The 25,778-nt window shown below is 40.1% G+C and overlaps 3 protein-coding genes and 3 non-coding genes across 7 annotated transcripts in view; all 6 read left to right on the top strand.

Annotated features, from left to right (window-relative positions):
• Positions 1–6,764, top strand: part of LOC115369277 (multifunctional ROCO family signaling regulator 1) — a gene marked incomplete at its 5' end in the record, with an annotated part of 31,379 nt that extends 24,615 nt beyond the window's left edge. The window contains 2 exon segments of the mRNA XM_030065849.1: positions 2,834–3,146; positions 4,821–6,764. Of these exon segments, the coding sequence (XP_029921709.1) occupies positions 2,834–2,964 (131 nt within the window).
• Positions 6,765–7,424: 660 nt separating this feature from the next.
• Positions 7,425–10,418, top strand: rpl17 (ribosomal protein L17). Its single transcript, XM_030064882.1, has 7 exons — positions 7,425–7,491; positions 7,965–8,014; positions 8,224–8,264; positions 8,878–9,012; positions 9,244–9,342; positions 9,951–10,142; positions 10,336–10,418. Exons 2-7 carry the CDS (start codon positions 7,975–7,977, stop codon positions 10,381–10,383), a joined length of 555 nt encoding a protein of 184 aa, XP_029920742.1. The 5' UTR covers positions 7,425–7,491; positions 7,965–7,974; the 3' UTR covers positions 10,384–10,418.
• LOC115369566 (small nucleolar RNA SNORD58) lies at positions 8,083–8,150 on the top strand. Its single transcript, XR_003929174.1, has one exon. It is a non-coding gene; the product is annotated as a small nucleolar RNA SNORD58 (small nucleolar RNA).
• LOC115369565 (small nucleolar RNA SNORD58) lies at positions 9,091–9,160 on the top strand. The gene has a single exon (XR_003929173.1). It is a non-coding gene; the product is annotated as a small nucleolar RNA SNORD58 (small nucleolar RNA).
• On the top strand, positions 9,701–9,768 carry LOC115369567 (small nucleolar RNA SNORD58). Its single transcript, XR_003929175.1, has one exon. It is a non-coding gene; the product is annotated as a small nucleolar RNA SNORD58 (small nucleolar RNA).
• A 4,337-nt stretch (positions 10,419–14,755) lies between the features above and the next one.
• nkx6.1 (NK6 homeobox 1) lies at positions 14,756–16,707 on the top strand. 2 transcript variants are annotated; one of them, XM_030065696.1, is made up of 4 exons: positions 14,756–14,944; positions 15,005–15,311; positions 15,649–15,821; positions 16,462–16,707. In XM_030065696.1, exons 1-4 carry the CDS (start codon positions 14,756–14,758, stop codon positions 16,705–16,707), a joined length of 915 nt encoding a protein of 304 aa, XP_029921556.1. The 2 variants fall into 2 exon arrangements, with proteins under 2 accessions (XP_029921556.1, XP_029921555.1); XM_030065695.1 differs by having other exon boundaries at positions 14,756–15,311.
• The last annotated feature ends 9,071 nt before the right edge of the window (positions 16,708–25,778 follow it).

The following is a 25,778-nucleotide window of genomic DNA, read 5'->3' as shown; positions in this document are numbered from 1 at the left end:
GCCCCTGTCACGCCGTCCCTTGTTGTGCCGTTGCATGCATGACGGCTCCATCTGTTTATGTGTCCCTGCACTTGTCCTCACTTGTCTAGTAATCACTTTCTTGCACAACATGTGACAGGTCGTTTAGTGTTGGCTTCTGGCTGCAGTACATCCATTTCAGAGCTATAAAAGTTTTTTTTTTTTTTTAAACGTCTGTCTGATGTCTGGTGTCAGGTGCTCCACCCTCTTTAGACTTGTGTCTGGGCGTTGCTGACTTCTCTCAACTTGATCAGGTTGTGTGTGTGATTTGTGCAGTCTCATGTCCTCTGATGGAGACTGGCAGGGCGTTTACCTGCTGTTTGCTAATTGGGGTCACTTGGCACGCACTTTCAGTTTGCACAGGCAGTGAGATTCATCAAGAACAAAGCGAACACACCTGCACTTTAAGGCACGAATCTGTGGACTTTCCTTAGAATCTTTCTTACAAAGAAATTTAAGAAAAACAAGACTGCTGCTCTCTGAAACTAAATGCACATAATGCACATGGATGACGGTTTTGCCGAAATTACTTTTTCTAGACCTATTTTTCTTCTGTTATTAACATTTTGGATGGTCTTTTAACTTCTTGTATCACTCCACGGATGAGCGGCCGTAGCCACACAGAGGCAGAACTAGATTGCTTAAGTTTGCTGATGTTGTCTTCATTAAAAATAGCTGTGTTAGCCAGGCAGTCATCGTATTAATCTGACTGAATTTCCCAGCACAACAACAAGTGCTCAGGCCTGAAGTGCAGAGCCAAATGTGCACCCAGACTTCCAGCATGGTCTGTTTCCTGTAGATTTGAGGACAGCTTAGGAGGAATTCTGCCGCTGAGGGGTATTTTTAGGCCTGGTGTTTCCTGTCGTGAGACTAGGTGAGAACCAAACAGATGAATGAGTGAAGATAAGGCAGAAAACAGTCATTTGTGCCTTTCACTGTTTGCCTGCTTTGTCTCAGTGCACCTGCATGTGTTCCTGAAACTGACTAAAAATGTAAAAGTAAGTATGGTTGGTATTAGTTAAGGCAAGATTCTGCTTTATTTCCTCAGTTTTGAAGGTTGCCTCTTCAGACGGGCACAGATGCACATAAAATGACTTTAAATAGCTGCTTTTTGTTTGATAAGTGTGTGTAATATGGCACTTGAAGCTGTTTTAGGGCTCATTATTTGACATGAAGTGACGATTCATAAAGAAAGTAGGCCACATGTGTGCAAAGAGACACAAGGCACTCGTTGACCCCACAGATGTCCGTTTACTAAGACGGGTGTTTTTGCTTCCCTATATTGGAGGGAAAAGCTTGTGACTGGTCAGCCTGTTCCATGCATATTAAGTCAGGAAGTGTCCTTGAGTATGGGAGTGTGATTTGCTGAACACACACACACACACACACACATGCATATGCAGGCTTGCACATACACATACACTAACACACATTTGAATCTTTTGTTTATATTCACATGGGAACAGCGACATGCTCAGCAATAACAAGGACGCAGAACAATAGCTGGACCTCAGCGTGGACGCCTCGCCAGCAGTTCACACGTTAAGAAAACAAATCGCACTGGCGGTAAAAAAAAGAAAAAGAATAAAGAAAAAAAAAAAGAAAGCAATGCACCTTCTCCATTAGGGCAGCTGCCAGTAACTACTGACATAGAACGAGGCCTTGCCAGCTGCCTTGCCCTGCACTTCGGCCTCATCCCACCTGTCTGGGTCCATTTCTATCAAATATGAGCTCTAACAGCAGACGGCCACACCCACACATGCACATAGAAACACAGGGCTTAAGTTGCAATGCAGCCTTCAAATGAAATAACTTGCTAATGGGACACAGAGTAACTGGTCACTGTGGTGTGCAGCTCAAAGGCACAGTGAGGTGAAAGCTGCCATCTAGTGGACCAATAGGGAATTACCATCCTGCAAGCAGCACTGCCTGACCTGTCCGTAGGGAACCTGATGTCTGTTAAACCACTAAAAATGAATTCTGGTTTAGTAAATTCAAGTGAAGTCATGTTAAATTAAATTAAATACTCCAAGTGCAAAAGACAAAAATTGTTATGTTTAAAAAAAAAAGAGAGAGAAACAAAAACGGATACATTACTCTGCCAAAAAAAAAAAAAAACATTAGTCTGCTAAAATAAAAGAATAGAAAAAAATTTATTGTGTAAAAAAAGAAAAGACTCTAAAAAAAAAAAAACATTACTGTGTTCAAAAAAGAAAAGATCTTAAAAAGGTACATTACTGTTAACAAAGAAATATTGTTCTGTTGAAAAAAGAAAAACATTACTGTTAAAGAAGAAAAAAGAAAGACAATACTGTTACAGAAAAAAAAACTCTATCAGTTGACAAAGCGAACAATTCTTTTGTTTGTTTGTTGTGTGTATGTAGTTAGCCGACTCATGGGCTTGACAGACACGTTCATGTTTCTCCTCTTTAGAGAAAAAACTTTTTTTTGCAGAATTAATGAACCAGTATGGACAAATAATGCATGATAAAAAAATAGACAGCAGCACCATTAGTAAAAAACAGACTTCCTTCCTCGAGAAACTTGATCATTTCAGTCCGTCTCAAGAAATTTTAAAAGCTTAAAAGTTGTTAAGTGTAAGTTTAAAGTTAATTCTGCATCATAGTTTAAATTGCATAAAAAACAAAACAAAACAAAACGTAAAAAAGATAAACTGAGATTTAAAACAAGGTTTAAAATTATGCCTTCATTTGGAGCCGCTTTTAAAGTTTGGCGCGTCATAATTTAATGGTACACCATGATTTAACCTGCTTTGAAAATGAATCCGGCTGTTGTGTTTCCTCGTTCCTGTCAGGTGAGCTGCTCAGCCAGCCGCGCCCCGAGGGCCTGACCGAGATCATCTGTCCAAAGAACGGCACCGAGCGGGTGAACGTGGCACTGGTCTACCCGCCCACTCCCACGGTGGTCAGCCCCTGTCTCAAATAAGCCCTGGACGAACCGGACTGGATCCCCTGGGCGTCCTCCCCCTCTGTCTGCCTCATTGATGCCTCCCACCTCCATGTGACACCTGCGACCTGGTTCCTGTCCCTCCAAAGCCTGCAGCCCGGCGGCGACTCCCTGAACTCCACGCTCCGCTGAAGACACCTGAGCGGACGAGTGCTTGATTTGTAAGTCGGCTGCAGAAAGTTTCCAAAGTTAACTTTTACACTTGTACACTCCTTCTGAGGCCTGGCACACTAAACAGGGCTTCATGAATATCCTGGAAAAGACATGGAATATGAAAATGTGGGAAATGTTTTGGAAGAATTATGAAATATCCCTGACGTTTTGGAAAAGTCATTGAAGTTTTTTTTTAAATAATAATCATTATCTTAAAATTGAGCTAGGATCTGAGAAGGCAGAACAAATAAGATAATTTTATTTCCTCTAAATCTGGGATTTCAGATGTGGCGGTTGCTATAATACGTATTTTATTTGACTTGTGATTCTGCCTCCCAGCTGTAAAGGTCACATTACTTATCACAGCACAGAAATACAGTCATGGAAATTTGGTTTGTGGTTATGGAAAATTTATAGACCAGCTTTGGAATTTAACTGGCAAATAAGAGCAGAAACTACTTTTTCTGTAATATTCTTCATGTCAATAATTTGCACTATTCAAAATAATTTTTCATTTGAATGTCATCCTAGCTGTTTTCAAAGCTAATTTCAGGTATAGAATCATGTACTGTGTGTTAAAATATAAATCCACCCTTAAATGCTTTCATACTGGTAACAACACACAAAACAGCTCTGGGTGATGAGCGTGCTTTGCTTTCTCACCTCGTGGCGTGGTGTATTTTTTGTATTTCTGGGGACGGTTGGAGAAATGTAGATGATCATCTCAAGATATTTCCAGCATTTGCAAGATATCATACAATACAGTTTGACTGCAGGAAATATTTCAGCCATCAAAAAACAATTTTGTCAAGTTTCGATATAAAGTCTGTCAGAATCAAAGAGGAAGAGCTTCTCGACTCATCATCAAACAGCTACAGAAGAGGATTAGGGCCACGCTAAAAAAAAAAAAATAAAATAAAATAAAAATAAAGTGGCTCCTGAGATTAGTCTTGGAATTCTGAGGACATAAAAACAGAACTGTAAGAGAAAGGTGAAAGCTGTGGGAATAAAATCAGAATTCAGACTTTAATTTCAGAATTTTGAGGTTAGATTTTTGAGTTTTTCCTCAGAATTGCAATGCAATTAATCGCCCTGCTCTTTTTTTTAATTATCATTATTATTATTGTTGTGTAGCCCTGATCCTCTTCTGTAAACACCAGCGTTCAACAACCTTGGACAAATCCTTGGAAGAGGATTTATCCAACACTGACACTGGCTTCAATAAATCAGAAAAAAAGTGGCACCTGAAGGCCTAATGCGTTTTGAACGAGGGAAGCCATTTTTTTTTCACAACTGGGAAAACTCTGCTGTTGCTTTTCCTTTTTTTCCCATCTACATGTACAACCTGCAGCTAGATGCAACAAGTTCATGGCTTGTTCTCGGGATGTTGTTGGAAGCAGTGCTGGGACGTTTAATGAACTGCGAACTGAAATAGAGCTTAACACTTAAAACAAGATCAAATTTAAATATCATTAAATGTCATTTCAGATCACAAGAGAAATACATTTTACCAGGCTTTTGCCTTTGATGCGAATTTCAATGCCTGTCTGTAATTTTTAGTAGCTCAAAGATATAGTGCACATTCTGTTTTTTTTTTGTTTGTTTGTTTATTTGTTTTGTTTTGTTTTTTTTTAAAGCATGAATTTGTATCCCTGTTAATTTTCATGTTCTTTCCATTTCAGGTTGTTCAGCTCCTCTTGCAAAGCCTCACCATATTGACATTTAACAGTGTTAGAGGATGATGGATGAGCAGGAACTTGAAGCTGGGTTGATCCACACTGTAGTGCCCTCAAGTAACAGCCTCGATGCCCCCACCCCCACCACACACACACACACACACACACACACACACACACACACATATACTCCTGTGGTTGCCCTCGGAGCCCCTGGTCATCACGTCTCTCCGAGTTGTTCTTGTCATTGGGCTGCAGCAGCTCGACGCTGGACCCGAGCAGGAGCTGCCAAGTGTCTGCTGTCTTTGCCTACACGTTGGAGTCGACCAGCGCTCTCACACTTTTTAAAGAAATCATTTTCCAGGATTTTTCAAGGACATATTCAGTGACTTGTGTACATGCAAACTGTTGGTCAGAGAAAGTTAGAATGATTCAAAATGCTCAAAACTGTAAAATCAACGCCTCAAATTACACGTCGGCAGTTGCATCGTACAGCATGTTGTTTATGTGCAAGAAAAATTAACACATTAACAACATGTTAACAGCGTGCAAACGTGTTGACGCCACCATGTTGATTGGTTTCATGTGTTTTTGGCCCGTTTGGCTTTCCATACATGGCAGCTGGGTGTGAAACAGGTCATCAGAGGGTAAGCATGCACGGTGTGAGCTGAGGAAATCATTTGAATATGTAATCTTAGTCCAATTGTAATTATAAAAGTCTGAAGAAGAAAAAGGAGTAGTTCTTCAAAACGGGACTGTGACATTTGAATTGGTTTCTCCCATAACGACAAATGTGTTTGAACAATGTGTCGCCAAGCTTTTTAAGGGGGAAAAATTAGCACTTCAAAGAAAAAAAATGTGAATAGTGTGACATATTATACACAATATATTTAACAATCTGAGATGCTTGGTAATCAGCAGAGCAGATTTCTACCAAATCTTCCTCTGTTACATTCAAGAAGAGATACACAGTGTTCTTCAAAATGCCACTTACCATGTGGAAATCATATACCTTTTTATTTTTTATTGTCCTATTTTATGTTATTTACTTGACTGCTATATTTTGAAATCTAATGTTTTCCCACATGATGTGTGTAAAGGCTGACACTGAGGAGAGCAGGGAAAAAATGATTGGGTTTTACAGCTGTTTATATTTGTAATGATTTCTCTGTGCTTACATAAAAAAAAAAACTACATTTAAAGCTTATTGTCACAAGAGAGGGGTGTTCATTCCCACAATCTGTGATAAACACACACACACACAAATACACACAAATACTCACACAAAAGCAGCAGTCCCAAGAGAGGATGCACTCTTCCCTGTACAGAGATTATACTGTGGTTTTTTTAGTGTGAAATGAGGCTAAATGCAGTAACTCTAAAGTCAAGTCAGCGGGCTCCTTTAATGCCAAGGATATTAAAGATCAGCTGGATTTGTACAGATATTTATCGACACTGATCCTTTACCAAACCATGCCTCGTGTGTGATGCCATTTCCTGTTTCCTTTGTGTTCAAGACTTCCTTGCAGTTGTCCAAAAGCTCTCCTTGTATGTAAATAAGAGATTGGTGTGATGTGTACAGCAAAAAAAAAAAGAAGAGAAAAGGACGCCGAGGGTCAGGCTTGTACGTCTTGGTTACACTTTTTGTTGTCTCGTTTGAATAGTTGAAATCATTTCAGGATGTTTTTCACTGGTGTTGGAAAATACTGAAATATGTCAAAATATTGAGGGAAACTTTTTTTTTCTTCTTTTGTACATAATATCTTTATTTTTGTATGTTGACACAATGTCACGACTATAGCTTTGACATTATTTACAGTGCAATGTTGTGCATGACTCACTGGGCCAATGTGAGTGTGCACATAGCGTTTTATAAGTAGCTGGTTTTAAACATCTCACAATACAACATCAAATACCAAATACCAAATAAACCAATACCTGGTTTTAGTACTAACTGCGTCATTGTGTGTTATTTATTCAACATGTCATCATACAATGGTTAACAATTGATGGGAAAATGTTACTGAATGCAATACATACACATTATATGGAAAGCACTGGGACACACTTCTTAATGTGTGTGAATTCAGGTGTTTCATTCAGTCCCATTGCCACAGGTGGATAAAACCCAGCAGCTCTGCATGCAGTCTGCCTTTACAAACATTTGTGAGAGAATGGCTCTTTCTAAAGAGCTCACTGAATTTGGTATATTTTAAGCATATATCCTGCACACACAAGCCTGTATAACCTCATAGCTGTCATCTCACACATCCAGAGACCAACTCATAAGTAGCACTATTTAAAAACAGCTCCAGACGCAAATGCTTCCCGGGACCAGCCCAAATGAGTTATGAGACATAAGTCAAATAAGAATATATATTTGACAATCATACTTTTAAAGCTTAAATGCATAATAGCTGCACTCACAACTGTTTGCGTTGAGATTTAAAAATAAATAAATAAATAAATAAATAAAACTTTACCGTTAGATGCTTCTCAATAAAGATTACTTGGAAAAAGAAAAAAACTGTCTCCACATTGCGGGGGAAAAAAAATATTAGGGGTTAGATATCGCGAGAATTTGCCCCCATACACAAAAGAAAGGCAGGGCTCAGATTCTCGCGATATCTGCGGGCCGGATCCCTTATACTTCCTTTTCCCTTCTGCGGCCTGAGAGGTAGTCGAGCTACTCATTTTACCGCAGCGAGAATCGTCATTTAATCTTAACTAAATCTTCAGCATCTTGCTTTTAAAACCTCTCTTCTTCCTAAATTACAATAGTAGATGTAAAACGGCGTCATAAATTCACATATGGATGTGTAGAGGTTACATTTAATGTGTTATATCTGATGTAGCCGGTTTGGAGGCTATCACATTAGCTTTCAGCCATATTGGTTCCGACTGGCCAAATAACCAAGCCTCTTTACGGCCACTGGCACCGTCAACTACAGTTTATTGACTTTAAATTCCTTGTTTGCCTTTGATTTGATTGTTAAAGTGTATCTCTTGGTGTTACTCGTGTATTTGGAAGTTACACGTCGTGGTTTTTGTGTTTGCTTCGTGCTAGGGAGAGGCGGTGAAGCATGAGGCGCTTGTATGGATGGTTAAATAAGCACTGAACATCCTTTCCCTTTTCTTTTTGTCTTGCAGATATCCGAAAATGGTCCGCTACTCACTGGACCCCGAAAACCCGACCAAGTGTGAGTAATTTAATGTGGTTTAACTTGTTGTTTATCCGGTGCTAATTAGCCAGCTAGCTCTCGCCTGGTTGCAGTGATGACATCTTAGGACACCTTTGGATTACCCATGAAAAGAATTCAAGAATAACTGAGCCACCAGATTCATGAGTACAGGTCATGTTGGTTGAATACTTGAGTCGGTGTTGATAAGAGACTGTCCTGTGTTGCAGCATGCAAGTCGAGGGGCTCCAATCTCCGGGTTCACTTCAAGGTAACATGCCACGCTGCTCCTCAATCTGTGTTTATAATGTCCACCTGTAAAATCACTGGATTTGTCTTAATTCAGATTATAGGCTGGATACTGGTGACTATAATAACAATGTGCTGCTTTAAAAAAAATGTGTCTCTTGAAAGCACTTTCTATTGCAGTTTGGTACCTAAATGCCACTTGTGTTATAGTTGCAGTGGTACTAAAACAAAATGTACATATGTACAATGTCAACTTTCCATACTTCTGTATACAGACAAAATCATAATGTCACAGTAAATCAGTCATTTGCTGGCATTGGTGAAATCAGTTTTGCCAGTAATTACATGACAAGCTTACCTTGCTGATTCCTTCTCAGTTTTGGCTGTTTTCACTACAGCTATAAAAAGCAGAATTAGTATAGTTGAATGGAAATTGGTGTCTTGACTTTTTTTACCAGTTTTGTAGATGTGTTCATTTACACTAGTCCAAAGCTGGCTGTACGTAAAGCAAATGAGTTCAAAGATATAACCTGACTGTTGAAATCCAAGCAGAAACATGAGCATCAGTGATGAAAATGTCGAAACTGAACATGTTCTGATTTGTGTACTAATTGTGAACGCTTGTTTACCAACAGAACACCCGTGAGACAGCCCAGGCCATCAAGGGTATGCACATCCGCAAGGCTAACAAGTACCTGAGGGATGTTATTGTCAAGCACCAGTGTGTCCCTTTCCGTCGCTACAACGGCGGCGTTGGAAGGTGTGCCCAGGTGAGCCTCGCATACAAAATATTTGACTGCAAAAAAAACAAGTACATGTAAAAAATGAAGATTGTGTCTGTGCAAAAGTTGCAATGATGACCATCTTAGGACACCTTTGGATTTCAACATGAAAACAAACCAATTCAATCTGAGCAACTTATAGGAATTGTCCAAATGTGAGAGACTTCCTGTTTGTCCTGCCTTTGTTTCTGAGAGTCACCTTTGTGAAATTGTTTTCAGGCCAAGCAGTTCGGCTGGACGCAGGGACGCTGGCCCAAGAAGAGCGCCGAGTTCCTCCTCCATATGCTCAAGAACGCTGAGAGCAACGCTGAGCTGAAGGTGCGTTAAAGGGGGCTTACACTGGTGCTTGATTTGGAACTGAACAAGTGGGTTTTGTTTTGAGGCCATTGGATTATTTTCACTGCAGCTATTTAGACAGAAACAGCAGCCAAACACAGGTGTTACTGATGACAAATTAAACTTCTGTCCTATTTCAGGTTTAGCAGAGCCTTTTCATTGATTCAGAATGCACAACACCAGGAACCTGGCTGTGTTCAGACCTAATTTAAACAGAACCTTAATTAAAGTCATTAGTAACACTCAGCTGTGGAGGTGGTTCTCTTGATCGCCCATTTTAACTCCCTGGCAGATGATTGTCTGTGTTTGTGCTGACACTTTGCCATACAACATGAATGGATTGCAATGATGACCATTTAGGACACCTTTGTATTACACATGAAAAGAATTTTTAAAAATCTGAGCAATCTATCAAGTTGTGAAAAAAAAAAAACAAACTGTTGGATAATATGAGACCACAAGAGCTGTGATTGGTCCACTTTGACTTTTTCCCATTGTCTTATGATTGTGAAGAGAAAACAAATGAAGTTAACAGCAAAACTGTTTCTGATTGTTTTCTTCTGATTTGGTCGGCTGTGCACATTTAACAGGGTCTGGACGTGGACTCCCTGGTCATCGAACACATCCAGGTGAACAAGGCCCCTAAAATGCGCAGGCGCACCTACCGTGCCCACGGACGCATCAACCCTTACATGAGCTCCCCCTGCCACATTGAGATGATCCTCACTGAGAAGGAGCAGATTGTCCCCAAACCAGAGGAGGAAGTGGCCCAGAAGAAAAAGGTATAACATTAGAGTTTAATAAAGACTTTTTTTTTTTCATTAATGAGTTTTCCCCAACCCTTTAACATAGGTCTGCTGTATCAAAGTTCAGGGTGCAGTGATTTCTCAGCAGTTCTTCTATTTTACCAAATATTGACAAATCTCACCACTGTTCTGTAATTGACAGGTTAATGACTGAGTTTTTGTTTTGTAGGTTTCACAGAAGAAGCTGAAGAAGCAGAAACTCATGGCACGGGAGTAAAATGGAAATAAAGTTGGTTACCTCTTGATAACAAAGTCTCTTGTATATTGTTTTATTTATATTTTGAAGCTCTCACACACCTTTAAGGATAATGCCGTCAGTGTTTTCCAGTGTCTGTATAGCTGTACTGTCTGAGGGTTTGACAAACCATTACTGAGCAGTTACCTGGTGGCACAGGTTCATAAGTAAAATTTCCCCACTCACTCGTGTTTGGCTGAGTTTTCTTGACTCCTGCATGTTTTGGGCTGCAGGCACAGAGCCATCTTAGCTCATTGCCTGTTAACATTTTGAAATATGGTCAGACAAGGCAGCCATTACTGTTGACCCCCAGACTTAATTACAGTTAATGGCCTGATTTGTGAACTTGACTAAATCTTCATATTTAGAAAAAGGACAAAGTTGTTATGCTGTCAGACAAAACAAGCTTCTCCAAAGACTAAAGGACTGAAGAGAAATCCCATGGTGTTGGTCTGCAGGTCTGGCCAAAACTCTGAATGTCTTCAATTCAGTCATAAACGGTAGAAGTGCATAATAACCTTGAACATGAATTTACAAGGTTTAAATTTCAGTTTAATTTCACTTATTCAACTTTTGTTAAGTTTCTGCATCAGTCAACATTTCTGATGTACAGCAGGCAACTTCTGATCTTTGCCTTTATGCTGATCAGCCACACTTAACTGTTGGAGGGTATTGGTATTGATTTAACTATAAGAACACATTAATACTGAACCTGAAAAAAGTCCTAAACCTGTTTTCTCCTGAGTGGAGGTTAATTTAACAATCAAATTCAGATTTGTAAAATAACATTACTGATCAAGGGTACAGTGTGTCTTAGGAAATGTAACTTAACTAATGGTGGGGAAAAGGCTGTTCTCTGACCAAGATTTTTTTAAAAATTTTTTTTATTGCATTTCATTTTTTTTGCAGAAACATCAATTACTATAAGATTAAATCACTTATCTAAAAGCAGAGCTGAGAATATGCTTTACACCAGGACTTCTAAAGCAGTTTATGTCACAAACCCTAAGCAGGACATGTTAATAGCCAAACACCCAAACTGATAAGATTCACATAAGCACTTTTTGGTGATTTAGTACTCAATTGTAGAAATGTCTGTACAATTGGAGATAATTATGACTGAGGGTGAAACCAAAGATTGCAATATTGAGTTCCTCATCTTTTTTTTGGGATCCCTTGAATCACCTCAGGAATTTCTGGGCCCTGACTCTAAAGCCAATGAATTTCAGAAAGCTGGGAGAAAAAATACAAGAAGAATGAGGTAATGTTGAGCTAAAAATGAGATTTAAAACAAAAGGAAGCACCCATACACAGATCATAATCAAATCCCAAAACGTACCCAGGTCAATGTAATGAATTTATACAGTTGACCACCGGGGGGCGCTAGTGTATCATAATCCCTGTTTCTTAGGCCCTGTGTTTATTACAATTCAGCCACCCATGAAAATAAACATCCCTTCTATTCTTAAATATACATTTTCAGAACATACAAATAATATTGATAACAATAACAAAAGGCAATGAAATCATGGTACAAATGATAATATAAACATTTACAATAAAATATAAAATGTAGCAGATGACACAGTTCCTGAATGAGTCCCTAATTAACTTTCGTCACCTCTGATGAGGCCAAATATCAAGTCTCTCAACACACACTAACTGTATTTCTGCTTCTGTCAGACAGACTGGGTGCCTGACATTAAACTGAATGTTTCTGTTGAACACAGTCTTATTTTCTGTTAACACTGCACAGTTAATAATGCTTACCTTTGTGCTCTCTTTACAGTGAAGATGGCACAATATGTAAAGGTTCATAGGTTTAATTATTATAATAGGCTTTTGAAATTTTCTTTTACACGCACACACATATATATATATATATATAGTTTTAAAAATCAATAGAGCCCAGTGTATTAACTTTGATTAACTCTGAAATATATATTGACAGTGCATCATTAGTCAATTTGAGCTTGTATATCCGGCACCTTGCACAAGTTGGACGACCAGTGTTAAGATGTTTCCCTAATTTTTGGATATATTTGAATCAAGTAACCTGTGGTCAATATGCATTTTACTAAAATGTAAGATGTCACCTCACAAAGTGAGATAATTCTGTCTATAGTTCATTTTCTGGAAACAAATTATAAATTATAGCATTTAAAAGGCTTAAAAACACCAGACTAGTTCTTCTGATATCCTGCAAGGCAATGACATTCATTTATAACCCCAAGCTTGTGCATTCATGTCCTGGTTGAAAATTCAGCTGTACAGTGTGTATGTATGTGTGTATGTATGTGTGTGTGTGTGTGTTTTGGGGGGGTCGGGCTCCTTGCCATGTCATCAGAAACTGTACAAAGGCAAAAGTGTCAATATTAGTCAGATGGCTCACATCAGTGGGGATTATTGCTGGGACGACCATATGGAGACTGTAGCGGAGGACTTGCAGAGACGGGACCCTCATCACGGCTTTGCCACCGAACCTCGGGGACGCTGCACCCCTCGCCACGTCTTTATCTGTGAAAGTCAGATGTCTGCACACTGCAACGTCACTTATGTCTCAGTGGCCATCAGCTGGGCTTTCTGAGAGGTGTTTCCTCTTCATCTTAAATCACACAAGTATCTCTACACAAATGCAAAAAGGGCCTGTATTTTTGATGCTCACAGTTCTGTAGGTTTCATTTTCCAGGGTGCTTGTCTAGAATATTGCAAAACAAATCATGGAAAAACCTTGTAAATTTTTAATGTAGCCTACTTTTAACCATCTAGTCCATATATGTTGCTTTTGAGATTTGCTAAAGGCCTATTATTCATATGACAACACATGCTGTAACAACACCTCTGTGTAGGTGTGACACACCTTGTTGTGCATACATGCTTCCCTCGGTCATTTTATTTATTAATCATATTTTTCTTTTGTTTTTGTGTGATATGTGTGTTCTAAAAGAACCAGAGTCAGGTTCCTTGTATGCATAAGCACACCTGGCCAATAAACTTGATTGTGATTCTGATGAACAATAGAGATATTCTTCATTTTAACAGAGAGCAAAATGATTAGAAACACATACTGTGTTTGAAGTGACTTTTCCTGTACGCACAAATGATGCTCAGTAAACTCCAACATGAGGACGTGGCACTGAGATTAAGGCCCCGTCTCTGTGTTTTCACTGAACGGAGTGTTTTCCCCCTCCAGACCAGAGGTAAAGGAGGATAAGTTGACACCTGTAGCCTCTTTATGACACAAGACACTGCAAAAGATGTCCATCTAAACAAATCTTTTAAGCCTGCATTTTTTTTAATTATTAATTTTATTTATTTATTATTATTTTTTTTTTAAATCAAACAAGTGAGTAATTCTGTCTGTGGGAGGTGAGATAAATCCATTTGTTTAGTGGTTCAACTGGTTAAGTAAATTATCTTGGAGACAAATCTTCATACAAGGGCAATCCCTCCATTTATCATCAAAAAAATAACATTTCATTCAAGATGGAAACAAGTTGATCTGCTCTCAAAGAAGAGCTGATCTCTCAGTCCATTCGCAGGTTCAAAAAAAGGACTTAAAGACCTAACAGCCCTCTCAACTAATGGACTTTTTTCCCAGTGCAACCTTAACCCTAATATAATAACATAATAATATAATAATATGATATCTGTTCATTAACAAAATACCGTTAAACTTCCCTGGTGGGTCCAGAGGATGAAGCCCAGAGGCCCTATTGAGACAAACAAACAAACAATTATTCATACAGAAATAGATTCATTTTTTACGTTTGATAGTGGGCCCTCCGGCAAATCAAAGCTGCGATGCTCAGCCAATCAGAGAGCCCTCCTAAATCCGGCTGGTCTACGTCAGCGTCAGGTCAGCCAATCCCGACAGAGACCCCCCCTCCCACCCCCGCCTGCTCTGTTTTCTCCTCTCAAAGTTTTGACTTTTGAGGTGATAGACACTGGAAACAGATGATAATGTTTTATTATCTCAAAGAGCTTCTTGAACACAGCAGAGAAAGTGTCTTTTTATCGTCCGGGTTTGAGGCAAACCTCTTTGAAGCTGAAGTGATCGGGGACGGCGTGGGAAATATTGCTTCGGCCGAACGACTTATATCTGATGCCTTTTTTCTTTCTTTTTTCTTTTCTTTTTTTTCTTTTGCAATTTGAAAAATTGGAATTTCATTGCCAGATTTTAACCTGTGATGGGCATTGACACCGAATCAAAATAGTAGTGGATTTTTGTTTGCGACATCTGGACACTGTCAGGTGCGCAGGGCCACCTAAAGCAAAGAGAAATCTACCTTCAAAGGGTGCTGACCATCCCGGATAATTCAGACCAGCCTCCACAATCCATTTGGCGTTGGTTATGTTAGCCGTGGGTCAGATGGACGGGTCCCGACAGAGCGCCTTCCTCCTCAGCACCCCTCCTTTAGCAGCTCTGCACAGCATGACCGAGATGAAGACCCCCCTCTACCCGGCGTACCCCCTGTCTTCCACCGGCCCGGCCTCGTCTACCTCACCCGCCACCACCTCTCCCAGCCCGGGGGGCATGGCGGTGTCCTCCCCGGGGGTCAAAACCTCCACAGGACTGTCGTCGGGTCTCGGATCCCCCCAGTCGTGCGCCGCCGCCACCCCTCACGGAATAAACGACATCCTGAACCGTCCCTGCGTCGTCTCAGCTTCCGGCGCTGCAGCCGCTGTCGCCGCCTCCTCCTCGGCCGGGATTTTGTCAGGACTGCCCCGGTTCAGCAGCCTCAGCCCGCCGCCGCCTCCCGGACTTTACTTCAGCCCCAGCGCCGCGGCTGTGGCGGTGGCCCGGTACCCGAAGCCCCTGGCGGACCTTCCGGGCAGGACGCCGATCTTCTGGCCGGGAGTCATGCAGAGCCCGCACTGGAGAGACGCCAGATTTGCGTGCTCACCTCGTAAGTTTGTCTGGACACTCTCTGAGAAGGAAGGAAAAATAATTAATTAAACAAATAAAACAAAATCTATCAGAACAAAATTAAAGAGGCTAAAAGATAATTTAACAAAATGCATGGTCTGTTGAGAATGCAAGTGATTTTCTTATTATCACCTATTCCCTGCAATGCGAATGTTGCATGGAATAATTACCCTACTGATTATTTAAAAAATAAAAATAGTAGCTATAGAAGCAGGCCTAATAAATTGACCAACCACTTAGGCTGTAATTGTTCTTCTTCCTCTCTATTTTTATTTTGCTGATGCATTTTCACGCAGTCGATTTCTTTATTATTTCAGATCAGAATTCCGTCTTACTGGACAAAGATGGCAAAAGAAAGCACACTCGTCCCACGTTTTCTGGACAACAAATTTTTGCATTGGAAAAGACTTTTGAACAAACAAAATATCTCGCTGGGCCGGAGAGAGCGAGGCTGGCTTACTCGCTGGGAATGACAGAGAGCCAAGTAAAGGTAAAACAACAACAACAACAACAACAATAAAAACAACAACACATATCTCAGTGGGCAGAACAAAATAACTTCTGTCGGTGCTCCTTCTTTTCCTCTATGGTCTCTCCAGTGAAAAAGCTAGTATTTTTTCTTGTTAATTTATCTTAGATTATTTTGGAAGACAGTATCAGCATTTTATTTGCAGCTTCTTAATAATCAGACATTTCGGAAAATTGTTAGTAGACCGAGGCTATGTATTAATTTAATAAGCTGTCACATGACATAATTATTTAGTAAGCCCATTTAAAATAAAAACTGTTCCAGAATGGACATGTTTAATTTGAAGAGGATGATTTGTCAATATTCAAGGCCCTGATCATCATTACGGCCTGTGCATGCGCTGCACTGCTGTTGTGGCTTTAATATATGGTTAGCCTGCTTGGATGTATTTTTTTCTAAGACAGTAATTATCCATTTTTATGTTTGGAGCATTTAACATGAACCCTGGGTGTTTGTTTTATTTTAATACAAATTATCCTGCAGAACATGTGCAGCCTTTTGTCGAGTGCCTGGGTTAGACCCACAAAGGTGTCCCGGGGCAGCAAACCCAACACAAAAATATGAAAACAGCCGCTGACACTGTGGTTTCTGTCTTGTCCAGGTGTGGTTTCAGAACAGAAGAACCAAATGGAGGAAGAGGCACGCCGCTGAGATGGCCTCTGCCAAAAAGAAACAGGACTCAGAGACGGAGAGGCTGAAGGGGACCTCGGAGAATGAAGATGACGACGACGACTATAATAAACCTTTGGACCCTAATTCAGATGACGAGAAAATCACACAGCTGCTAAAAAAACACAAACCGGGCTCCTCTCTGCTCCTCCACACGTCAGAAAATGACAGCTCATAGATTTTGGGGTTGGGGGGGTGGGGTGTGTGTGTGTGTGGGAGGGCTGGGGGGGCGAATCAAATAAAGGAACTCTCGGAGTCGTGCATATTTTAGGCTTATACTCCACTTTTTTTCCTCCAAATTTCCAAGTTTCTTTATTTTTTTTTAAATTTTTCTTGTTGCACGATGATGGAAGAGGAAACAGGAGAAAGAATAAGAGGAGGAAAAAAACAGAAGAGCAATTTTGTGGCCAAAACACGGACTCTGCAAATTATTGAAGTTTCCACAAGAAGATGGTACTTACTTGTAAATATAAACGTGAGTTGTATCCTATAGAAATTATACTGCTGTGAATAATTTATGTGTAAAAAAATGTTTTGTATAGACCGCACTGCTGAGTATTTCAGTCGATCAGATTGGAAATGCTCTGACACGACCTTTAATTTCCTTTATTTTATTTTATTATTATTATTATTGATATTTTTAATTTTTACAAACATTAAATTCAGCCTACATAGAGACAGTATACCTTAAAATGTAGGCTATGTTTTTTGTGATAATTAGGCCTATGCATTTCGTTGAAACATGCCCTCCAAAAAAAGAAAAAAAGACGAAAAAAAGAAGAAAAGAAAGAAAGACAGAGAGACAGAAATAATGGAAGAATCCCAACAAGTCTCACCTCCAGTTCGACCTGTAGCCCACACACACACCAATCTTTTATTTCTCAGATTTGGAGGAGAAATTTTCACACGTTATCTGTACATAGAAACTGGTTGTGACACAGTTGTGCATTTGTAATAGACTCTCACACCTGGTTGTTTCTCCCCGATGGCAAAATATCTCCTCACGCTTTATTTATATGTTTTAAGTTGGTAACAGTGACTGAATCCTGCACAGTTGTGTATCGCAGGTTAATGTAATGCACTTTTATTTAATAAAAACTCAAATGCACGAGTGTTGTCTAGGTCTTCAGATATGATCTCCCATTGACGTGTTAAACCCCGGGCAGGCATCCTAATTGATACAGGGACTAATATCAGTCAGCAACAAACCGACACACCCCTTCCAATATTTCATAAATACTTTCATATCTGTATTTTCTTCTGCATTTATAATCTGCTTCATTATTTAACGCCTTTATTTCAGTTTCATTTTCAGTTTCATTTTCAGTTTCATTATTGCAACGCTGCTGACTTTCATCACATTATTGTCCAGGCAACTTTAACAGCAATATCGTGATTTAATAATAACAATAACAATAATAGTAATAATAATAATAATAACGATAATAATAATAATTTGATGATGTTGCAAAATATGTAACAGATTTTTTAATGTAGCGCGTTAGTTTGTAAAATGTTTCGTGTAGTGTTATTTATTCATGCTGTTGATCTGGATCATAGCAAATTAATCAAGGCAGATTTTAAGTTTGGGTGATTTTAGAGTGTAGGACGCAGGTGCAGCGGCAATTTCTCATTAATTACATTAATTGATGCTTAAATATTTAGCAGTAAATCTATAAATCTATCTATATGTTTACTTTTTTATTGGCATTAAGGGAGAGGCCAATGATATTCTTTTACGTGCGCCTTAAGCTTCACAAGATTCATCCTCTCGTCCTCTTCGAAATTGGAAATCAGTCAACCGATTTGCAGGCAGTTTTTAGTCATATTTAATTTATCAGCTGTGGATCCAGATGTAATTTCGGCCAAGTACTGCGGGATCTCTCTCCGCTGCTGCTGCTGAAGGATTTGTGTCTAATCGTAAAGTAGGTGAAAGGCCAGCTGCGATTGACTCTGCAATGCAAAAACATAACGAAAAGATGAACCCTAATGGCAGTCAGATTACTGGCTAGAATAAATATCTGCAGGTCTTTACTTTTTCTGTTTCTACTTCTTCTTTTTTTTAATGACAGGTCCCCATCGGCCAATCATTTATCATTTCTCTGCCTTATGTCAGTGGATACTATGGCAACAATTAGGCTACTGGCCACACTACACATTATACCACCTTATGTGCAAAAGTTACATTGTGTCTCGACTGTGCAAAACTGAGATGCTTTAACTGGCCATTATCTGCAGTGTGCATCGAAAAAAGTTGCATGTGCATCTCTAGCTGCTCAGTTTCTATCTTCAAATATTTAGTGAAAACAACAAGTTGAGAAGGTGCACATGCATCTGCCCACCATTTGACTAACATTTGAACAACAGCCCACACAGACTATTAGAGTGTAAGCAGCAGGACCGACAGTCAGTTTACAAGCTCCAGCGTCACAGGTCGTGAACCTAAAAGCGTGCAGGGTCAGTTTTTAGGTAGGCCTCAAAGCTTGTGTGTGTGTGTGTGTGTGTGTGTGTGTGTGTGTGTGTATACGTGTGTGTGAGTTTGGGTGTGTGTCTGTGTGTGTGCGTGTGTGTCAGAAGATGGCGGTTCCGAATGGCAAATAGGTTTCAATTTCAAACCATGCAATCATGGCAAATCTTTCCCCTTCTCTTTTTACTAATTAGTAAAAAGAGAAGGGGAAAGATTAAATTAAAATTTAAGTAAAATTAAATAAGAATTAAATAAGAATTAAATGATATTAATACTATTTCATTCTTATTTAATTTGAATAAATTGCAACTAATAAATAAATCAAGGCCAATTAATTTATAGTAGCTGCATATTAGACATTTGGGATTATAGTAAATGCCATTGGTCTTATTATTGGTTTATGACCTATGATTATGAACTCAAAAATATGTTGTTGTTGTTGTTTTTTTCCCGCAGCTTGTCAACTGTTTTATTTACTAATTTATCTTTCGGAGTGTAATTTTTATGGCATGACATCCTCATATGCATAATTCTAAAGATTATTTTACAATTCAGTAATGGGAGTCTAGATGTTTACCATTCACACTGGCCATGGAGAGGAATTTATTCAACCTGTTATCAGATCCTAGAGGGACCAGTTCAGTGTTTAATGCACAAGAACCAAATCCGCCAAACTCATGAGACCTGCAAGCTGGCATCCACCACGAATGAGTTGGAAAAGATGATACTTAATGTACCTTGTCTGTTGCTATAACATGGAGCCTGATCTAACAAGTCCTGTCCACATTCAGTGTGAAGCAGGATCAGGTTATTGGCATTGAAAAGATGCGCTCCAGTGGTATCTCTCACGGTCACCAGGGTCAGTCCAGTGGATGGTGCTTGTCATTCTCGCTGCTGCCGCTACATTTCAATTTTCTTTTTTAATACCATTAGTGTTTAATATCAGTGTGAGGAGCAGTCGGCACAGGCCACCTCATCTAATGGAATTTTGAATGACAAATTAAGAACGGGTGAGAACAACAGTTGTCTAAAGTTTCTGTTTTTGCCATTAACCCATCGAGCGTATTCCCAGATTAACCTTTGTGATGAACCCAACGCCTTCAGGTGCCTCGTGAGGCATGATTCTGATTCTGCTGATTTTTTTTGTGGCCTCCATCTAAAGCCACGTCTGCGAGCTCCAGGTGGAGTTAACAAGGTTTCTGTTCACTCCAGGTGTGGGGAACATTGGTTTTATGTGTTCCAGGTGTAGTGAACATGGGCTCTGGCCCTCAGGGACTGGCTGCAGCATCTGTTGACTGACTGCTCTGCCAGCCTGCCAGCCTGTCTGCACTCTCCTCTCACACTGCCTGCTTATGCCACTCTGCCAGCCAGCCACCACTGTCTTGCAGAGTTTGCACGCCTGCCACAGTCTTCTGCACCAGTCTAACCTCTACTGCAGGAGGACGATGAGGAAGAAGGGAGGGGAAAATGACACCCAGCTCAAGAGTAACGAAATAACGTAGGAATAGGGCACAGGGGTTAGATGCCTTTTATTCCAGTGAGTTGTATTTGTAGGGCAAACAGGAGACAGATATTGAATGAAAACTGATGGCGGTGTTTTGCTGTGCAGCCCTACCTGTTGACTCGCTGCTAAATCGTTGTGTGTTTGCTGGTGTGACTAATGTGTTAGTGTTAGCCAATCTTTATAAAGAGCCCATTGACAGGCTCTCAGTTGACCATGTACTACAAGAGATTACACACAAGGACATGTGTCACGGGGGGCTGTGGATCCCATAGCATGAATTGTGGCTCACATTTGCCTGCAGCCTTATCTCCCTCTAACCCCCCGCTTGGAGCCTTCTGATAAGGAGCGCCTTGGGATCCCCCATTATGAAAAGCTAACAGGCCACACAGCAGCAGCCTCCTCACTCATTGCTTTGATGCCGCTCTCATTTCTTCCCTTTAACCGCATATTCATGGTTGAGTGAAAACATTGTGTGACCCACCGCTCCAAGTGTACCATGTTCTAAAAGAATGTAATTCATTCCTCTGGCATTACGCTGCTCACTGAGCGCAATAATCACCGGCCCATAGGGTATGGAAATAAAGTCAATGTTAATTGCTCTGTCTGCTTGAGCAAGTTAATGACAACTTATGTCAATCATTAACTGAATCCCAGGGTGTGTGAGATTTTAGAGCAGGTGCTCCTCCAGAGGAAGATCTCACCTGCTGTCTTGGTGTTTGAGCGCATACTTATGAATGTGGATCTGATGGTTGAGATATAATCTTGAGCCTTTGCCTTTGGCGGTGTTATCACCGTGTCCCTTAGCTCAGTGTTAGGCAGAGCCCTGGGTGGCAGCCTCATTCATGTATTTATTCTGAGATAATCTCCTTTAATGATGTTTCACCTCTCTCCCTCTGTCAGAGGAACTCATCTTGTAGTGGCTTATGAACAGGTGTCCTTGCATGAACAGCCACTTATAAGTAAACACATAACTACATATTAATACCTAATCCCCAGTGGTGGAAAGATACTCGAAAGTGCTGCTGATGCTGAAGGATTGTTACTATGCTGATATTTTACTTAAGTGGAAGTAGATGTACTTCTGCAAAAATCTAGTTAAGTAAGAGTAAAAAGCATCTTATTTAAAATGCAGAGTCAAAGATACTGAGTTACTTTTTCCAAATTATTACTTGGTATGATCTTTTCCGTCCATTTTACATTCTTTTAAAAGGAGTGGCCCTGCATATTTTGCGTAATATCTACAAAATGTATAGACTTCATGTTTCTGCCAAGGTTTTTTCCTGAGGCAAACAGTCATATTTTGGAACTCTGATATAATTTTCCTACCTTTTAACCAGCCCAAAAAATAGCCCCCAGTGAAAACATTTGCTTTACACAGCCAATTATCAGTTCTGTGGTTTATGAATGGAGAATGGAGAATTTTTTTTAGCCACATAGGCAGAATGTTATGAAGTGGGTTTTTCAACCAAAAATTCAAATTTGGAAATGGAGGGATTTGTTGTGAAATCTTTAGTCTCCCCACATGATTTGCAAAATGGTTTGTTGCAATGTAAAATGTGGGTAAATTATAGCAAACAGGCCAACCAGTCAAAACCACTGGGATGGTCCTTTAAAGGTGCACTGTGCAAGGCAGGGTTGATTGAAGTGAGGGATAGGGGTTAGGGCTAAAATAATGGTTGGGTCCTCACTTCCATTGACTCTCTGCAATTTTTCATTGTGCACCTTTTCTTGGAATTTGGAGATGACAGAAGTAAAGAAACAAGATAAAACCATATTATTTTCCCATCTTTGATGACTGACCATTCATTGTGGATAATTCTACAATCTATTAATCCGTGATGGTCCAGTTTTTAATGCTTATGGGGAGTCTACAAAATTTGTACCCTGCAATGGCTGGGATTTAAACTGTAAAACAATTATGCAAAAACCTAAGTAGAGGTAAAATTGCTGGTTTTGAAAAAGTACAAGCACTCAAAAAAGCGACTCAGTTACAGTAACATGAGTAAATATAATTAGTTACTTTCACCTTTGGTAATCCCTCCACAAGTGACAGTGCAGTGGAGGTGTATGGATGACTCGTTACATGGCTCATTGTTTCTCCAAACTGCTTACAGAACAGCTTTACCTTTTTCCATCATTCTTCCATCTGTCGCTGAAAAAAAAGAGACAAAGTATTGTGATTAATTAGGGGGCTGAGGTCTGACGTGGCCTTATTCAAGGATGGACGCTGGTGAAATGCTCTGTTATTTCTTCTGCTTGGGAATGAGGGGGGAAGGCAAGGGTAGGCCAGCGCTAAGTAATGACAAAATGAGCACCTTCAGTAGACTCTGGCAATGAAAAAACTGCCCTCATCACCCGAGTCTTTTGTTCTGAATTTTATTAGCACTAGCCACGCTAAAATAACCTGTTAACACGTATCATAGTGCAGCAATAATAACCTCCTCAATCATATTTTAAAAGTCACGTCAAGTCGGCCCGGCGTAATTCATCTCTATGCAAATACCTCAGTGTCAGCCCATTAGTGTGTTGCTAAGGGGTTTTATTAAAATGCATTCTTCCCCACTCTCTTTTTACTCAGGACTAATAAAACACGAGCCCTGTTCCACAAGAATTATAGCAACTATTAGGGTAACATATGGACAGCATGCACTCTGAAAATAAAAACCAACAGATAAAGTGGCAGGGTCAGGGTGGGGTGCAAACACTTAGGAAATGGCAGTGAAGTAATAGATTCTGCCCTGGCTGTCTAAGGAGCCCTGGTCTGCCATGGAAATCAAAGCCTGATTATATATTCATTTGGGTCCAGGACCCCCAGCAAGATGCGCCACCCTCCCCACCCCACTCCACAGGCTGGAATTACTGCCATCGCAAGAGTCTTCCCGTGTAATGAATTAAGAAGACAGTAAAAAGGTGATAAACTGCATTATGCCTTTAATTACATTAAAACAACAGGGACAGTTTCATTCACTGACGGCGATATAGACTGCAGCATCTTACACATATAGCTACATTTGTCCAATAATGCTGAGATTTTGTGTTTGGAGCGTGTGATTCACAGATGTAGTGCCAATGAATGAGTGAATGAATGGATGTTTTTTTGTTTTTTTTTGTGTGTGTGTGTGTGTGTCATTCCAGGTTATTTTGCCCATCCCACATGGGATGACAAGGCACCATCATTAGTCAACAAATAAAGAAGCTATACCCTATAGATATTTGACACAACATCAATTGATACATAAGTTACATATCAACAAGAGCTCAGCAGAATATCAATAAGTTATAAATTACATTTCAACTACATATCTGCAAAGCATTATTATGGATCCCACATGAATTCTGGGCAAAACACACCCGCCAGCGCTGTGATTGGCCATAAAATTCATCAGCCTGTTGCCCTTTCGCTAAAACAGGCATAAGCAGAGAGAAGCCCTCAGCCAACCAGAACCCTAGCCTAAACCCTGTGGGTGGAGCTTGCCCAGAACTCTGGTGGGTTTCATAAAAATGCAGCCAGTGTCCAATAATAATGTCAACTAGGCCTCTTTGTTTGATATAATTCAGATGTTGGCACTCTGTTGAGTGTCTGTAGGGGGCGATCCAAAGACAGTGTAATCAAGTTAACTTATGTGTGAAATACATAGTGATATTTTAAATTCAGGACTGATTTTGAGTTGCTAGCCTAGTCCATGTGGTAGCCAGCTATTAGCTAGGTTTTTCTGGCACATGTAATCATGTAAGGTACAATCACAGTTAAATGTAATCCTCCCAGTTCCTTCAATTTATGCATTAAAGATTTTTAACAGGGTAGGAACAGTAATAGTAAAAAATATATGTGTATGATGTGTGTGTGTGTGTGTGTGTGTGTGTGTGTGTGTGTGTAGGATGGGGGGTGGGGTGGTCAACAACATATTGACATATTTATTGACATTCTGTTGTATGTGTCTGCTGAATTTTAACAAACATGTACACCTAGTTAACAGTATTGCTGCATGCCTGCTGCATTATTGTGAAACCCACCAGAGTTCTGGGTGAGATCCACCCACAGGGTTACAGTTAGGTTTCTGGTTGGCTGATGGCTTATGCTAACTCTGTGTTAGCGAATAGGCAACAGGCCAATGAAATTTATGACCAATCACAGCGCTGGTGGGTGTGTTTTGCTCAGAATTCTTGTGGGATCCATAATAACACTTTGCAGACATGTTGAAATATAAATTATAGCTTATTGATGTTCTACTGAGCTCTTGTTGATATTTAACCTCTATAGCAATTGGTGCCCTTTTAATAACCTATTGGAGAACATCCAAAGAAAGTCTTGTCATTAACTGTTTGTGTGTATATAAAACAGGCTATAGCTTTTATTAAACAAATTTTAAAAAGAAAAAAATATACTCAGACATGTAAAAAATACAGAAATCAGTCTCGCCTGGAGGTTTTATGTATGACCAGAGAAATGACCACATGGAGAGAATCTGGGCAAGAGGGCAACTTTTTGGTATAAATATTAAAACAGAGGCCTTATGGTGTGGCTGTTAAAACCACTTTGCCAACCAGCCCCTGTAGCCGCAGCCTCGGTGCCCCTGTTTCTCTTGAGGGGCTGCAGGGACGACTTGCAGCGCTGCGGGGACTGATGAGCCCCCACCCTCCTGATTATCTGTCATTTAACGGTTTATCAAAGTCAGAGGATCCTGTCATGCTTGTGTGAACGGTGAATTTTTCTATTTTATGGAGTCATTAATTTCATGTGGATCATTAGCCTCCATACAGATCCCTGTTTTGACAAATGCAGCTGGTGAATTATGCACACAATGTGCTTCCTTAGGCTGCCAGCGGCCTACCGCCGAATGCATCACATGATAAACAGGGAGTGCCCCGTCACATTACCCAAATGTGTTTCAGGGGGTGTCTCTGCTCAGGCCCGTCACTCCATTACAGAGACTGCTCACTCAGTAGCAACCATATGACGCATGTAACCACTGACAAGCTTTCCGGTGTGATTGTTGGTGCATTTGGGGAAAACAACATTAAATATTAGACACAGAGATGAAAAATGAGGTAAAGGTGAACATCATCTCACACAGAAATATCACATCTTTTAACAGGGACCCATGGTAGTCTGTGGGTGGAAAAAACAACCAACGTTAAGAGGCACTGAGTTGAAAAAGCGCATATCATTTTCAGTGTATTTTTGACGTACTGCTTGTTCATTTCAGTTACTTACAAAATGATTGAGAAAAACATCGTCTTATAAAACTTAGCTCTCATTTCCTTTCGTTTTAGAAAA

The sequence above is a fragment of the Myripristis murdjan genome, chromosome 12 (genome assembly GCF_902150065.1).
Source record: "Myripristis murdjan chromosome 12, fMyrMur1.1, whole genome shotgun sequence".
Classification (NCBI taxonomy): Eukaryota; Metazoa; Chordata; class Actinopteri; order Holocentriformes; family Holocentridae; genus Myripristis; species Myripristis murdjan.
Note: the sequence above shows the minus strand (reverse complement) of the source record. Positions and strands in the feature narration are given on the sequence as shown.

Coding starts and splice junctions, on each gene's coding strand:
- rpl17 (XM_030064882.1), top strand. CDS start 7,975: ATGGTCCGCTACTCACTGGACCCCGAAAACCCGACCAAGT. Junction 8,015..8,223: donor CCCCGAAAACCCGACCAAGT/GTGAGTAATTTA, acceptor CCTGTGTTGCAG/CATGCAAGTCGAGGGGCTCC. Junction 9,013..9,243: donor GCGTTGGAAGGTGTGCCCAG/GTGAGCCTCGCA, acceptor AATTGTTTTCAG/GCCAAGCAGTTCGGCTGGAC.
- nkx6.1 (XM_030065695.1), top strand. CDS start 14,756: ATGTTAGCCGTGGGTCAGATGGACGGGTCCCGACAGAGCGCCTTCCTC. Junction 15,312..15,648: donor CAGATTTGCGTGCTCACCTC/GTAAGTTTGTCT, acceptor TTATTATTTCAG/ATCAGAATTCCGTCTTACTG. Junction 15,822..16,461: donor TGACAGAGAGCCAAGTAAAG/GTAAAACAACAA, acceptor TGTCTTGTCCAG/GTGTGGTTTCAGAACAGAAG.